This window comes from Polypterus senegalus, chromosome 13, assembly GCF_016835505.1.
Source record: "Polypterus senegalus isolate Bchr_013 chromosome 13, ASM1683550v1, whole genome shotgun sequence".
Lineage (NCBI taxonomy): Eukaryota > Metazoa > Chordata > Cladistia > Polypteriformes > Polypteridae > Polypterus > Polypterus senegalus.
The window spans coordinates 37,024,237-37,041,561 of NC_053166.1; the positions used below are offsets into that span (position 1 = coordinate 37,024,237).

General features: G+C 40.7%; 1 protein-coding gene across 3 annotated transcripts in view; it reads left to right on the plus strand.

The window, feature by feature from the left end:
• Nucleotides 1-6,034: 6,034 nt before the first annotated feature.
• The window catches only part of LOC120542585 (hexokinase-2-like), a 46,546-nt gene continuing 35,255 nt past the window's right edge, over nucleotides 6,035-17,325 (plus strand). The window contains exons 1-2 of one of the 3 annotated variants that reach the window (XM_039775148.1): nucleotides 6,035-6,080; nucleotides 10,995-11,062. In XM_039775148.1, coding sequence (XP_039631082.1) covers nucleotides 11,003-11,062 — 60 coding nt within the window. In that variant the 5' untranslated portion in view covers nucleotides 6,035-6,080; nucleotides 10,995-11,002. Of the gene's footprint in view, nucleotides 6,146-10,994; nucleotides 11,063-17,325 lie in introns of all 3 variants that reach the window. The other 2 variants (XM_039775146.1, XM_039775150.1) reach the window with 2 other exon arrangements.

Consider the following 17,325-nt stretch of genomic DNA (forward strand, 5'->3'; position numbering starts at 1 on the left):
TAATTTCTTAAGTAGAGACTCCTATAGAATATTGTGTGATGCATTTAGGTGTCTAAATTAGGATATCTCTATATGAATATAAAGGGGTCCTAAGTAGAATATTGCCGGGTGACTGACAATTAAGCGTTCACCTGCGACTTTGTCTATAGGATCCCTATGTGTGTGTGTGTATGTAAGTTAATCTTAAGGTGTGAGAGTTGACCAACTAGTAACAGACTTGGCAAGTCCTACAGAACCTATGATATTACACTGTCTGCCCTGCTTTACACTGCTCACCTGGGGCCTCGTATAAATGATGCGTACACGCAAAAATGTTGCATAAGTCTGTTTCCACGTTCGAATCGTGATGTATAAAACCTAAACTTGGCGTAAAGCCACGCTTATTTTCACAGTAGCTCATACCCTGGCATACGCAAGTTCTGCACTCAGTTTTGCAGACTGGCGACACCCAGCGTCAAAGCAGTGCTGCTGTTCCAGTGTTTTTTCCCTTTCTTTTTTAGATCCACATCCCTGATGTGGCTTTATAAATACACTGAAATTAACCGCATTTTGTTTATTAATTTAATGCATCTGATTGTAATTAACCTGTAACAATATAATGGTCCACAGAATGGTCAAACTATTCCAAATACCATAGCTGCTTTAGCATTGTTCCTCTCACTGCAACTTCTTTTTCTTCTTTCAGCTGCTACCGTTAGGGTTTGCCACAGCGGATCATCTTTTTTCATATTACTCTCACTGCACCACTCAGAGCAGCTGATCACAGAGAGAATTATCGGTATACAGCATCAAGCACACGCTGCCTCAGCCATGCTGCCTATTGAACTGCTCTCACACGACAAATGCTTCAAAACCTTTCCTGTATGGACCTTGCGGTTCAGAAACAGTTTCATCCCAAGAACTGCCTGAAGAAGGGGCCTGAGCTGCCTCAAAAGCTTGCATATTGTAATCTTTTTAGTTAGCCAATAAAAGGTGCCATTTTGCTTGACTTTTCTCTACATTCATAATGGCTAACACGGTACAACATCCTAGCATCCCAAGAACTATAAATGCACTCTATCAGTCCATCATGTGCTCCTTGAATTACCTCACTGTAAACTTGCACTACAGTTATAATATTGCACAACCTCAGCCACTTTATAAAACGCGTATTTACATATGATGACGATATCATTTTTAAGATGAAATGCAGCAAAATATGTTTATTATATTATACAGATAAAACTTTAACTTCATTTAAACAATCTATATTGTTAATAATTAAAGGACATAGTGTTGCTGCGCTAGCAAGGATCTGGCGCTCCGTTCATGGATTGTTCCTGCTTCACACTGTATGCTTGCCGGGACTGGTGTGACACTGGAAGGATAGAATAATTAAACATGTACTAGGAAGATATTTCAAATGTTCCTTAAACATTTTGAAGAATCGGCGTTTTAAGCTTACAGATGGCTTAACGTCTATTACAGAGTTGATTGTACGGCGATTGGTATTTGGAGAAAGAAAGTAAGGACAGGAATTGGGGGTTAATATGTTTTCAAGAGACAGTACTGCTGCAATAAATTATTTCATCGAAAGCCGCGCTCAATCACTGCGCCACTGAGTTCCCATGTTTAATAACATGCTTTAACTCCTATCATCATGAAAATAATATCAAGTATACATCTCAGTATTTTAATTATTCAGAGAGCTGTAACATTATGAATGTAATGGATTCTGTGTCCTGTCGGAGGAAGAGAAAGCCTGGAAGCACGTAGTGATTCACACACAAATTACGCACATAGAAGATCAAATACTAATAAAGCTTTTAACGTGCTACTTTAGTTACGATAGGATTTGAGAAACTAGTAAATGAAACGATTTTAAGATGAAGTTTATGATGTTCTACTTTACTGACAAAATAAACTACGTGATTAAAGTGGAAATTTCGAGATTAAAGTTGACATTTCGTGCTTTTTCCCCACTGTGTGCCTGTTTTCTTTTTTTTCTCTGTACCCTAATAAGCTTTCATATGACACTCTGACGGTGGGCTACGATTCACCTTTTCACAGCGATTTTGATATCTGACAACTTCTTTTTTGGTTCGGGCGCTGTGCGACTTTGTCAATTTGAGCTTTTGAGTTTCTCCGACACTCTATGTTACTCGATCAACTTCATTTTGTTGTTTATACCACTGTTTAAACCAACAAATAGTACGTTTTTCCTTGCCTCCACTTGGTATTCACTGAAATTCTTCTATTCCCTCCGTACTTTTGCCATTGCCTTTTCACAGAATGCTAAGCTTAAGGGCTATTTATATTGATTTGCATATTCAAAGAGGCGTAATTCTGGGAGGAGACGGGGCAGGACAGCAGGCACGTGCACATGCGTTACTTTTCACGCTGACTGGGATCTATGGAGTGGAAAAACGTAGAAGTTGGTATTCGCATAGATTTATGCAACTGGATTTTTTTGTGCATAAGCACATTTCCGCATTTGTGCTTACATCATGTTTTAGTGTGAATTCTATGCACGGCGTTATACATGAGGCCCCTGGAGTTCATAGTAGCCCAATCTATCACACCTTTTCCATGCTCTATGAGCCCAAAACTCACTTGGCAGCTGCCTGCCTGGCCAATGGACCTTAGCAGTTGCAGCGGTAGCAGTCTCTTGTTTGTCTTCTTCTCTATCCTGATGCTTCAAAAGTCTTTCTAGACAAGTACTTTCAGTACAGGCTTACAGGAGGCTGGCATGTCCTTCTTAGGTCTCTATGGCACTAAGGGCTTTGCAGTGTGGCATAGTTACATTCTGGTAGTTTAAGAAAGTTTATGATACATTTCTGTATCTTTTAAATACACTGCTCAAAAAAATAAGGGAAAACTTAATCATCACAGTCTAACACCAAGTCAATCAATTTTAAGGGACATCAGTCTGTCCAGTTAGAGACTGTGAATCAACTTCACCTGCTTTGGCGTAAATGAAAGTGACAACGGGTGCACTGGAGAGGCCACAGTAAGACAAACCCCAGAAAGGAAATGGTTTTGCAGGTGGTGGCCACAGACAGTTGCTCTCTCCTTATCCTTCCTGACTGATTCTTCTCTAGTTGTGCATTTGGCTAGTGTCCTTTTCACTACTGGTAACATGAGGTGGTACCTTCAGCTGATTCAGGTTGCAAAGGAAGCCCAGCTCTTAAATGATGGCACATCCTTGCAGAAAGTGCCATCACAAGAAGGTTTGCTGTGTCTCCAAGCACAGTCTCAAAAGCATGGAGGAGATACCAGGATACGGGGTGTTACACAAGAAGAGCTGGACAGGGCCATAGAAGGGCATCAACACAGCAGCAGGACGGGTATCTATTGTGTGAGGATGAACAGGATGAGTACTGCCAGAGTTCTACAAAATGACCTCCAGCTGGCTATTGGTGTGGCTCCATGAGGATGGCATGACGACCCGACATCCTCTAGTAGGACCTGTGCTCACAGTCCAATAATGTGCAGCTCGATTGGCATTCTCCAGAGAATACCACAATTGGCAGCTTTGCCATTGGCACGCCCTTCTCTTCACAGATGAGAGCAGGCTCACACTGAGACATGAAAAAGTCTGGAGATGGTAAGGTGAACGTTATACAACCTGCAACATCATCCAGCAGGGCCAGTGAGTCAGTGATGGTCTGGCAAGATATATCCTTAGAGGGTTGCATAGACCTCCACGTGCTGGGTATAAGTACCTTGACTGCTGTTAGGTACCGGAATGAAATCCTCAAAGCCATTGTCAGACCGTAGTGAGCCCTGGGTCCCTTCTGCTGCAGGACAATGCCCAGCCGCATGTGGCCAGAGTGTGTAGGTAGTTCCTGGATAATGAAGGAATTGATGCTATTGACTGGCCACACATTCCCCAAATCTGAATCCGATTGAGAACTTCTGGGATGTTATGTATCAGTGCAACCGATACCACCCCAGACTGTCCAGGAGCTCACTGATGGCCTGATCCAGGTCTGGGAGGATATCCCCTAGGACACCATCTGCGGTCTCATCAGAAGCATGCCCAGATGTTGTCAGGTGTGCATACAGATACATGGTTGCCATACACATTACTGAGTCACATTATGAGTTGCCTGTGATTTCAATTTTTGATTTTGATTTTCATTGTGATGTTGAATCCAGCTGTGAATGGGTTGGTGATTTTGGTTTACATTGACCGTTGCTACATCATTTTGTTCTCAACAAATTTCACAGTATTACTCAGTAAAGGTTTTCACCTTGAATATTTCATTCAAGATCCAATGTGTGATTTAAGTGTTTCCTTAATTTTTTTCAGCAGTGTTTTTAGTAGACTTTCTAAAGACTCCATTATGTTTGTTGTACTGAAACATACAGCAACATTGCAATTTAAGGGCTGAACAAGACTGATTATATTTCCATCCATCCTCCATTATCCAACCCGCTATATCCTAACACAGGGCGCAAGGCAGGAACAAACCCCAGGCAGGGTGCCAGCCCACCGCAGGGCACACACACCCACACACCAAGCACACACTGGGGACAATTTAGGATCACCAATGCAGCAAACCTGCATGTCTGTGGACTGTGGGGGGAAACCGGAGCACCTGAAGGAAACCCACATAGACACGGGGAGAACATGTAAACTCCACGCAGGGTGGACCAAGGAAGCGGACCCGGAAAGCAAACCTAGGCCTCCTTATTGCGCCACTGCGCCAGTGTGCCACCCTCCAATTATATTTCATTTTTCATATTTTTATGTGTGACACGATATGTCTCCCAAACTCAGAAGAAGTGGGAACAAGAACTTGAACACCTTTACTGTCATGGTATCAGACTTTGCTGAAAAAAAGGCTTTGTCGCTCTTGGTCAGATTTAACGGATTCACTCCCATCAATGCTGTGGAATATGGCCCGTCAAACATATATCCCTGCCCATTCGGCTGTCACTCAAAACCTAGCCACGCCCAATCCAGACTGACGCACTAGCAAAGTAAACTGGTAAAGTGCTTTCTGCGCTCTATTAGAATATTTATAACATCACACGTCGCAACTCACCTGTTTCTTACCTAGAAATGAACAAAATATGCATATATGTTTTCAGAAATGATTTATATGTACAGTATATGTAAAATTTATGGCTTTGTGGAGGTTACGAGTGCGTCCCCTAGCAGATGTATTTGTATTCTTCTACTCTTTCTGTTCAAAATTTGTTAACACATACTGTAGTTCCCTTTTTTATGTATTCATTTCCCAGCGCTGGACCTAATTGTTCTCTGTCTGTAGACGCTGGCGGCATGGACTTCCTTTGGACGACCCACTTCCTCTTGTTTCTATTCTCTGACCCACTTGGTGTAGTAGGCTGCGGGCATCAACATCGGGGGCAAAGCGCAGGAACCAACACTGGACGGGACACGAGAACAAGGCGGCGGGTGTGCGGAGGGGTGTGGCTGCTTGGGCATACTCCAAAAGGAACAGCAATTAAACCCACCTATATTATTATCTTTATTATTACTTGGCTGAAGCTTTTATTGTATAGCAATTGTGGCAGGCAGACCTCAAAAGCGCCCTCCAACCCCCGTAAACGCGGTCGAGCCCACCTGCCACCCCCAAATGCCGCTCATATTGGCAAGTACTATTAAAGTGGAGAACTTAAATTGGGTTACTTGTCAGCAAGAGTGGGCGAGAACGCCTGTGTACCCTGTGATGTATTTGGATGGGTGGTGAAACGTTTCAACCATTAATCTGGGGTGATTTGAACCGGTGAAAGCAATCCCAGCTATGTCAGTGATCTTTTAAAATACATATATTTATAAATTAATGCCATTAAAAGGAAACACCCCTTCTTCGTTATAGCCTACATCGCAAGAACCTTACACAATGGGGTTTTCTTTGGCCTCTGGAGTGGCGAGATAGTTCCCAGAATTAGACCAAATTGAAAATCGGTAATATTTTTTTTTAAGTTACTTAACTTCCAATGACCGTTTACAAATATATGATGATGTCAGATGATCGTGACGGTCCTCTTGTACAATATATTAACAACAGCAAAGAGGAACAAGCACTTCGAGAATCAGCATCCGCCGAAGCTCTCCAAACGTGAAGGTAACGCTGCTTGAATTCTTCAATGCGATCTTCAGAGAACTTCAAATGTTACAGTGAAGACTGAGGTATTTGTGTAAAAGGTGCTATATAAAGGTGGTGCACTAAGTACAATGGCAGCCTCCCAGTTCATAACACCTGGGTTTATTTCCAGTTTGATCGCAGTGTTTGTCTTTGCTTGTATTTCCTGTCGGTTCTGCGGTTTACGCGTATAGTGCAGCCATCCAGGTGTGAGCAAACTGTGGGATGTCCGCACCCAGAATAATGCAAGTCTGGGAGAGTGAACCAGTACATAAAGACAGATTGATTCTTTGATTGATAATGTAAAAAAAAATGATAATCTAAAAAGAAATAACGTCCAACCATACCGAAATATTTTAATTTTAATATTCCAACAGAAGCTGTTTTTAATACTTTTGAAATACTATATAATTTAATCAATAGACGTTAATTTCCCTGTATATGAAGGCATGCTATACAATTGTAAGATGAAAGGCTGTGTAATTGCGTTTAGAAGAAAAAAGGATTATTATTATTATTATTATTATTATTATTATTATTATTATTATTATTATTGCGTAATTTGAATGTTGCATTACTTCGAATACAGAAAACAATAGGTCACATGTACATAGTAAATCAACTAAAAAGTCATGACTAACCCGAATTAAACGGATAAAGCGACGTATTCATCGTGCTATCGTGTGTTATTTCTTTATTTTGATTCACAGTCCATTCTGTAGCCCGCATGTCCAGCTCAGTGCTGCCTCTTTCATTTGTATCAGGTGCACTGCATTTCATCACACAGTTGGGGTGCCAATTAACATGAAGTTAACGTCCTTGGAATATAGGATTAAAATCGGAGATTTGGTCATTCATTTGGTCATCGACTTTTCACAGTCATTGTACTCTTAGCTTACATAATAGCCATCCATTTACGAACGGGCGTAATCCAGTAATCCATTCGCGGGTGCGGAGCAGCAGCATCGGGCGCAAGATGAGAACAAATCCTGGACGGGATGCAGGTCCGCTCCGGCCTCCCTCTGTTTGGTCCAGTTTAAAATCGCCACTTCAACGTGCCGTACCCTGCATTTAGTGAGGTAAATTAACTTTAGTGTGTCAATTGAGTAGGACAATATCAAAGAATTGATTACGTTTAATATATTGTCTTAGCCGTCAAGCACTGAACGAGTTTCCTGAAAACACAAGTTGAGTTTTTCAAATTTGAAATGACGAAATAACAGGGGTGTGACGTTGATGAGTTTCGTAATTCCCAGTATTAATGTATTGACTTCTAATTTTGTTTATTGTGGTATTTAAGCTAAATAGATAAATTGTCCCCGTGACCCTGTGTTCGGATTCAGCGGGTTAGAAACTGGATGGATGGATGGATAGATAAATTGTATAACTATCAGATACAAGTCACGGATGGCATACAGTGAATCTCAGTATCCGGTTACTGACCGCTGTAACTTCAACAATTTTATTCTTGTATTGAAATAACAAAGCTTAGAATGTCGTTAGCTTCACAAAGTTCATTGTGTAATCAACTTCCTCCATTTATCCCATTTTTTTTTTTTACTGTGTTTCACTCTTGAGTGGAAGCAGAACAACTGGTCTTTACTTTTGATATGTCACTCTGTAGGCTGTAATCTTTCTGATAACAATATTTACATTGAATGTACAATGCAGCTCATAAATCGAAATAATGTCTCAGTGGCTCATTTACTGTTTGGTTTTAAACTGTTTCCTAGTCACCAGTAACGTGTAGATGGCCGTTTATAGCACTACTGACCAAAGGGAATTGATTTTGTAGTGCTATGATATATACATTAGACTGTATGTGTGCATACTGCATATACACTAGCATTCAAAAGACTGGAATCACCAGACTAGAAATCTTTTATGTTTTTGATACTGCTCTTCTTTTTATTACAATGCCATTAAATTGATTTAAAAATACAGGCAAGACATTCCTAATGTTGCAAATGAGTATTACTGTTTGAAATGACTGATGGTTAGAACTGCTATTTCTTTCACTTATATAGCACTTTACCCTTGCCTATATTAAATTCTATATTGTTTTCTCCACTTTTCACAAACGTAATCAACTTCATTAACATGCCTTATGGAACTACCAGTCCAAACAGAGTCACTGGATCAGGGTAAGTGCATTCAAAGTCAGGAAGCAGTTCTCTACATAAAGAGTTATGGTAATCGGGAACAAACTACTGAGACATACTTGACAGCACTTCAGATGTGTTGGGATGAGACTGGGACAGTTCAGCAATTAGCTAAATAAACAGGCTTGATGGACTGAATGGTTCCATCTCATTAGACACATTTCTTATGCTCTTATAAATCACAATCAGTAAAACCTTTGCCCCCTAGTCTGGCCCTACATGTCCTTTACAGGGTCACAAGGAGCAAGAGACCATCCTAGCAGGAACCACCCAAGAAAACAAGGCATACCCACTTTTGATAAAATCATCTAAATGTAATGGTTAAACTAACCTGCATGTGCTTGACACAAGAAAGGAAGCTGAAGTACCCACATGAACGCAGAATGACCATGCAGACAGTGACCATGGTGGGAGATGACCCCAGGCCTGACTGCACAGTGCTTCTTAACTAACACCAAAGTAATGAAAAGAAGCCCTTCAGCCTCTCCATGCTTGCGTATTCCCACAGGTATCCAGATTTTGTCTCTGCCTTCCAGAACCGTCTGTTTTAGGCACCCATCCTCCTCCTCCTCCTCTCTCCTATCATCTTCACTCTTCCTCTTCTAGTTGCTGGGTTATACTCCATATTATTTAGGACATGTTGTCTCTATAGGACGGCACGGTGGTGCAGTGGTTCCTGAGTTCGCTTCCCGGGTCCTCACTGCGTGGAGTTTGCAAGTTCTCCCTGTGTCTGCGTGGCTTTCCTCCCACAGTCCAAAGACATGCAGGTTAGGTGCATTGGCAATCCTAAATTGTCCCTAGTGTGTGTGTGTGTGTGTGTGGGTGGGTGTGTGTGTCTGTGTATTGAGGTGGGCTGTCACCCTTCCCAGGATTTGTTCCTGCCTTGCGCCCTGTGTTGGCTGGGATTGGCTCCAGCAGACCCCCGTGACCCTCTGTTAGGATATAGCGGGTTGCATAATGACTGACTGACTGACTGTTGTCTCTATAGTAGCATGCAAACGTATTCAATCCTCTTGAAAGTCATCATCATTTTCTGCATGACAAAAGATGTGTACACATTTATTCATTCAGTATTTTTAATGTGAACTCAAAATAAACCATTCTCTATAGATATTTAACTATCTATTTAAGGTAAAGGTACTTCAGCTTCCTTCCTTGTGTTAAACACATGCAGGTTAGTTTAACTGTTACACGCAGATGATTTTATCAAAAGTGAGTACGCCTTCTGAATGGGTAAATGTAGCAACCAATTATGATGACTGCCAAGAGGATGGCATACTTTTATATGCCACTGTAAATGTCAACAAATTTCCCACTGGGATAATACTGTCTACCTAATCCTAAAACACTCGACTTTCTGAAGACTTTAGCTCAGTGGTGTAGCCAGGGGAGGGCGGAGGGAGTGGTCTGCCCCGGGCAGTACATTTTTGGGGGCGGCATTATTGGATAAAGGGGTCAGAACAATTCACGTGTAAGCAGCAGGGTTTGGAAAAATATCAGTCATGAATGAAAAAAGTAAAAATCTCTGATTTTTATCAACAAATCTTTCACAAATAATTTTCAGACTGTCCTTCTATGGTGGCATCAGACACAGCAGTTGAAATTTATGAGGCAATAACAAAATTAAACATAAACATAAACATTACACTGATAATAATTTCTAAAAAGATAAACAACTCATTTAAAATTTATAACTTGTGTTTCATTATCAATCTGAATGCTTTCTTGCTCTGCGCAGAAAACATCCCCACCTATCACTTGTACACTACGCTGGTTCTGGTTTTCGCAGTGTAATTATATTAAACTAATAATTAGAACACGCCTTATCAGTGCATCTATACTATATTCTTATCTAGTTGATGCTTATAAATTATATATGAAAAATGATTGCTGTTTCTCTATATATGAATAAATCTATGCAAAATTGATCTTAATTTTTCTCTACGAAACTCTCCTAGCAGAAGCCTGGTGTGTTCATTTTAATTTTCTATTTAAATAGGTTCACATATTCAGATATGTTGGAGGGCGGCAAATTAAGCCCCACCCCGAGTGGCACAAACTCCAGCTATGGCACTGCTTTAGTTCTCATTCATTCTTATCTTTCCCACAAAAGCATCACATGGTACCCACAAGCCACATCATAAGGAACTGATGACACTGAATAGTGCGCCTTCATTTAGTGCAGCCCAAGTTAAAGTATGTACTGTACATCCTCTTTTAATTATTTTACATATCCGGATATAGCTAACAATCTTGTAGCTCTTACCAAGTGCTCAAGCTATATTAACTTCTCATCAGGTGACAAGCGACACCAAAAAGGTTTTACTTTCTCATTACTTATTCAACAAAAAGTAAACTAGCAACTAATCGGATAAGTGAAAGAGATTAAATCAAAATAATCAGGGCAACAGGTCAAGACCTGAGTCCCTGCTACACCCAGAAGGTTGGGAATAAACACTAAGGGTAGGGCATCACAGGGACATTTGTATCCATACAGTATATCTCCATTATGGGGCTGCTGTAACTGTCTGATTAGTAAGACTGTGTTTGGATCTTGTAGAGGGCCATGATTTGAACACACCAGGCCTCTGCTTGAGAGTTTCTTCGAGAAATTGTTTATGGATAAGCCCAAAGTGGGGGCACCATTACCTAAAGGGGTTTAATGGGTTGGATTTATGTCTGTTTCCCAGATGTCCATAGGTGACATTCTTTTTTGTAAATATGTTTCTTTCAGACGTTCAAATGCCACCTATTAATGAAATCCCAGCTGGGGACCCATGTGAGCCAAGCTCCCAGAGTCAGGTAAAGTTCGACCTTTCCCTGCTTTGATAAGTTACAAAAAAAGAATGAAGTTTTTCAAAAAATAACTTCCCTTCGCTTGGTCTTCATGATCTGACTCAGTATTAAGTGACACCCTTCCAGGCAATGCTGAGTCCTAGTATAGGAGGAGTTATGCTGGCTGAGGATGACACTTTGACCTGAACTTTGTTTTACATGACTCATTTCATGAATCTCTTCTCTTTTTCATCTAGTAGTTATGTCCCATACCTCAGCTCCTCAGTTACAATTATTTTTACATTATATTCTTTTAAGGACTCCATTAAAATTAATACATTGCAACTTAATGAGTCCTAAATACTATTATGGATGTTTGCACTTTGTTAAATGTTTCTTGGGTTTAATACTTTTTTCTTTGTGGACTTTCATTTATATTTTTGAGACATTTATACCATTTAAAATTTAGTTTTACTTTTGTTTTGTTTTGAGACTTATTTTATCACTATATTTTGAATTTACTTTGACACCATTTTTTTTTTTTAGTGTGTGCTGCTATTTTAAGCATCTGTTACAAAGATGCGATGGTTTTTGTCAGGAGGTATGGCCCTGTAAGTGTGACATCATAGGTGCAATGATATGCCAATATTGTGGATATTCTAAAAACAAATTGTTAGTAAGTGACTCTTTGGTTTTATGATTTCCACCTGCTCATTAAATTCATAAAAAAGAAAGGTCTCAAAAATATAAGTTAGACATGCATTTCCACACAGTTCTGAGGCAAAAGTGTAGGCCTCACCAATCCACAGTAGCCTTACCCTAACAAAAGCTGAAGACTTATGGCCTGTACAGACCCAATGATGGGGACAAGGTTTTCAAATAAAGAAAAATTCAAAAAGGGAGGAACTGTGGAAACCTCTGACCTTCAACCCCCAAACAAAAGAAGATTTATTTAATTTTAAAAGATTTATTAAGAATTTGTTAAAAATTACAAAAGAAAGGCAGTAATAAAGAACAAACAGGATGTCAGTCCATTCAACATATTGTAAGTTCTTCGTTTCATTGATAATGAAATGCTGAGGCAGTGTCGTGTCACTGTGTGTCTTCTTCTTTTTCTTCTTTCGGCTGCTCCCGTTAGGGGTCGCCACAGCAGATCATCTTCTTCCATATCTTTCTGTCCTCTGCATCTTGTTCTGTTGCACTCATCACCTGCATGTCCTCTCTCACCACATCCATAAACCTTCTCTTAGGCCTTCCTCTTTTCCTCTTCCCTGGCAGCTCTATCCTTAGCATTCTTCTCCCAATATACTCAGCATCTCTCCTCTGAACATGTCCAAACCAATGCAATCTCGCCTCTCTGACTTTGTCTCCCAACCGACAAGCTTGAGCTGACCCTCTAATGTCCTCATTCCAAATCCTATCCATCCTCGTCACACCCAATGCAAATTTAGCATCTTTAACTCTGCCACCTCCAGCTCTGTCTCCTGCTCTCTGGTCAGTGCCATTGTCTCCAACCCATATAACATAGCCGTCCTGTAGACCTCCCCTTTCACTCTTGCTTATACCCATCTGTCACAGATTACTCCTGACACTCTTCTCCACCCATTCCACTCTGTCTGCACTCTCTTTTTCACCTCTCTTCCACAATCCCCATTACTCTGTACTGCTGATCGCAAGTATTTAAACTCAACCACCTTCGCCAACTCTACTTCTTCATCATCACCAGTCCACTGACCTCCCTCTAATTTATACACATGTATTCTGTCTTGTTCCAACTGACCTTCATTCCTCTCCTCTCTAGAGCATATCTCCACCTCCCCAGGGTCTCCTCAACCTGCTTCCTACTATCGCTACAGATCACAGTACCATCAACAAACATCATAGCCCACGGGGACTCCTGTCTAATCTCATTTGTCAACCTGTCCATCACCATTGCAAATAAGAATGGGCTCAGAGCTGATCCCTGATGTAATCCCACCTCCACGTTGAATGCATCTGTCTCTCCTACCGCAGGCCTCACCACTGTCACACTTCCCTCATATAATATCACAACTCCCCTCGAGGCACGCTGTGATATGCTTTCTCCAGGTCCATAAAGATGCAATGCAAGTCCTGCTGGCTTTCTATAAACTTCTTCATCAACACTCTCAGAGCAAACATTGCATCTGTGGTGCTCTTTCTTGGCATTAAAACATACAGCAGCTCACTAATCATCACCTCACGTCTTAACCTAGCTTTCACTACTCTTTCCCATAACTTCATGCTGTGGCTCATCAATTTCATCCCCCTGTCGTTACTACAGTCCTGCACATCCCCCTTATTCTTAAATATCGGCACCAGTACACTTCTTCTCCACTCCTCAGGCATTCTCTCACTTTCCAAGATTCCATTAAACAATCTGGTTAAAAACTCCACTGCAATCTCTCCTAGACACCTCCATGCTTCCACAGGTATGTCATCTGGACCAACGGCTTTTCCATTTTTCATCCTCTTCATAGCTGTCCTTGCTTCTTCCTTGCTAATCCGTTGCACTTCCTGATTCACTATCTCCACATCATCCAACCTCTTCTCTCTCTCATTCTCTTCATTCATCAGCCTCTCAAAGTACTCTTTCCATCTGCTCAACACACCCTCCTCGCTTGTAAGTACGTTTCCATCTTTATCCTTTAGTACTCTGACCTTCTTGCTGTCACCCTTACTACATCTGCTGTAGTTTCCTAGCTGTCTGGTAATTGTTCACTACCATGCAGTGTCAGTCTTACCTTCTCCCTAAACTCAACCTTGCAGTCTTCCTTTTTCATCTTTTACCATTTGATCCTTGGCTCTGCCCTCACTGTCTTCCTCTTCTTGATCTCCAATGTCATCCTACAGACCACCATCCTATGCTGCTCAACTACACTTTCCCCTGCCACCACTTTGTAGTCTTCAACCTCCTTCAGATTGACTCTTCTGCATAGGATGTAATCTACTTTTGTGCATCTTCTTCCGCTCTTGTACATCACCCTATGTTCCTCCCTCTTCTTAAAATACATATTCACCACAGCCATGTCCATCCTTTTGGCAAAATCCACTATCCTCTGACCTTCTTCATTCCTCTCCTTCACACCATACCTACCCATCACCTCCTCGTCTCCTCTGTTTCCTTCACCAACATGTCCATTTAAATCCGCTCCAATTACCACTTTCTGTCTCTGGGTACACTGTTCATCACTTCATCCAACTCCCTTCAAAAATCTTCTTTCTCATCCTACACTCAGTTCCACTCTCTTTACCTTCCATGTTTCCCCCCTCCTTCTTCTCCTTTTTCTTCTTCTTCTTCGGCCAAATGTGTCACTGGGATTTAATCACCAAAAAGGAAGTGAAATTTGATCTTGCAATTTTCTGAGTAAGACACCCCCCATTCACCATGAGTACGTGACACATTGTACGTGACCAATGTGCAACTACAGTTTTTCTCTGGTATTTTATCACAGTGGAGGAAACAGTAACCACAGTCTCTTGATAATTAAAAAAAAAAACTGCGAAATAATAAAGTATTTTACAAAACTCTTTGCAGTTGTGAGTGTTGCAATGAAAACCATCAAAACAAGAAGTACATGATGCAAAACAGTATAGACCACTCAAACAGTAACACAAAGCAATACAACAGTAACACATTCAAGCATTCGCTGGACATTCACAAGCAAACCTCTAACAACACCACTCACTGAGGCAGAGCAGAATCCATGGTAAGTTTCATAGTGCAATTCTTGTTTCATACATTTATTGTAATCCACCAAAAACATCACTGACTAAATCCATGTGTAGACACAGAAGGTCCAACATGTCGAATGAATAAAGAGAAGACACATTCACTGAAATGAAATTTTACTGTACAGGGCATTTATTACTTGTTAGAATTTCTTTTTTTTTCTAAACACATTTAGGTACCATCTGAATGCCCCCTGCCACATGTAAGCTTTAAAAGAGGAATAGGAAAAGGCCATGTTGTGGGAAGAAGTGTTTCAGCTTTAGTTTTTGACAATTGGTTATACACGTTTCCCAATACAGGATTCACCTTTTTCAACTTATCACATGCTTTTCTTGCCCTCATGCTGCTTAGCAAATCAGTTAATTTTGCCACTATAATGCACTAAAATCATTAAAATATTTCACATATGCCTCAAACATTAGCAAAGCTGGTCATGTAACTAAATCACTTTGTCACTCATAACAAAATGAGTGAAAAATCAGTGACCACAAATAGCATTCCAAAAAGTAGCATGATGTGCTTGTAGTATCTTTCTTATACTTTAATCAAAGTCAATGCCAAACCTAGGTCAATGTCAAAGATTCTAATCAGTAATGTTGTACTATAATTATTGTAAAAAATATATACTAGCTCATATAAAAAATAGAAAAAGGAAACCAAAAAATAAACCAGAGACATATTTAAAAGCAGTGAAATCCTACTGAAATAATGTAACCTGTCGTCTGATCTGTATTTCCATCCACATCACATCTTATTTCCCCTCTTGCCATACACCTGGGAAGAACCTTTTTGCATGCCAGGCCAATCCATCCTCACAGTCTTCTACAGATATTGCCAAGCACCCAGCATTCATTGCATTCAAGAGGGACATATCATCATGTGAATGGTGATCATAGACCTTCCGTCTCCAAGAGCCAAAGAACTCCTCTATGGGACTATGGGACGGTGAGTAAGGTGGCAGAAATAGTAGCTTCATCTTAGCATTGGCTATAAACCAATCCATGATGGCAATGGAACGGTGCAATGCCATATTGTCCCATATGATGACAAAGCTGATGATTCTACCTCTCCTGCCCTATTTGATTAGCTATGGCAAGCCTAGCATACAGTCCATCCAGGAAAAATGTTGAATAGCACCATAACTAGTTTGTGTAGATACTGCTATACAAATTCTGATATTGGCTCTCATCTGACCAGGAACATTCATGGTAGTTCTTCTTCTAGTCACATTCCTCCCTCAGCAGTGTGTTTTGGTCAAGTTGAAGCCAGCATCACCAACAAAGACACATATGTAGGGGATGGTTGCCAGGTTTCAAGCTCCATAACTCTCTAAAATACAGAAAAAAAAAACCAAAACATAACACACAAAACAATTACCTACAAGTCACATTATTCCTTAGTTGTTCAGAATCAGTATTGTTATGTTATGGACATCTTACCTGAACATCTTGACATCTTCGTTCTTTTACATATTCAGAAATTCTTTCAATGGGGACATTGTACAAGTGATTTATCATAGTTTGGTGCTTTTTCAAGACTTTTGAGCTGTTATGTGTACATTTTGTAGTGTTCTCTACCAATAGTCGGTTATGAATTTCTCATAGTATTATGGCATTGTTGCCAATCACTATAGCAACACGGGCACATTCTCTTCAGCAATGAAAATGTTTCCTCTTCCTTTAGTGGGTGGTAGTTATTGGGTCCTACAGTAAAGCAGAAACACAAAAACTTACTTTGCTAGGCATCGTAATTGATGTTCAGTAATATGCTCCTGTAGGAAACACAGCTAAGCTGTTTGTATGCTGGAAATTCTTACTATGGATGCAACAGTGGAGCATGATAGATTTGACTGTACTTGCAGACCAACCTCTCTCATGGATTGACCATGATTTAAAATACAATCAATCACTGTTGCCGTAATCTCATCTGAGAGTATGGTTTTTGACCTTTTCTCTGCCTTTCACCATGCTTGTGTACACCTCTCTCTCTGCCCTTGGCATTCTTCTACCACTGTCACCCACTTGTCTGTCTCTGACAGGTCCATTTTTGTGAAGCATGGCTACAGTAGGTGTGACCAAGAAAGGTCAAGGGCTGAAATTCTTATTAGCTGGAGTTGATCTCCCTGTATCTGCATGGGTTTCCTCCGGGTACTCCGGTTTCCAGTTTGCATTGGCGATTCCAAAAAATTGTCCCTAGTGTGTGCTTGGTGTGTGTGTGTATGTGTGCGCCCTAAGGTGGGCTGGCGCCCTGCCTGGGGTTTATTTCCTGCCTTGCACCCTGTGTTGGCTGGGATTGGCTCTAGCAGACCCCCGTGACCCTGTAGTTAGGATATAGCAGGTTGGTTAATGGATGGATGGATGACCTACTTTTATATTTGTTTTACCATATGTGTTTTGAAATTTCAAAATTTACTATGGTGGTTTGGTTGTGGAGTATTTTTGTATTTTGCAAAATCATGTAGAACTCAGTGTCCTATGTTTTGAAATTAAATTGATAAGATTTGAAAACGGGCGGCACGGTGGTGCAGTGGTAGTGCTGC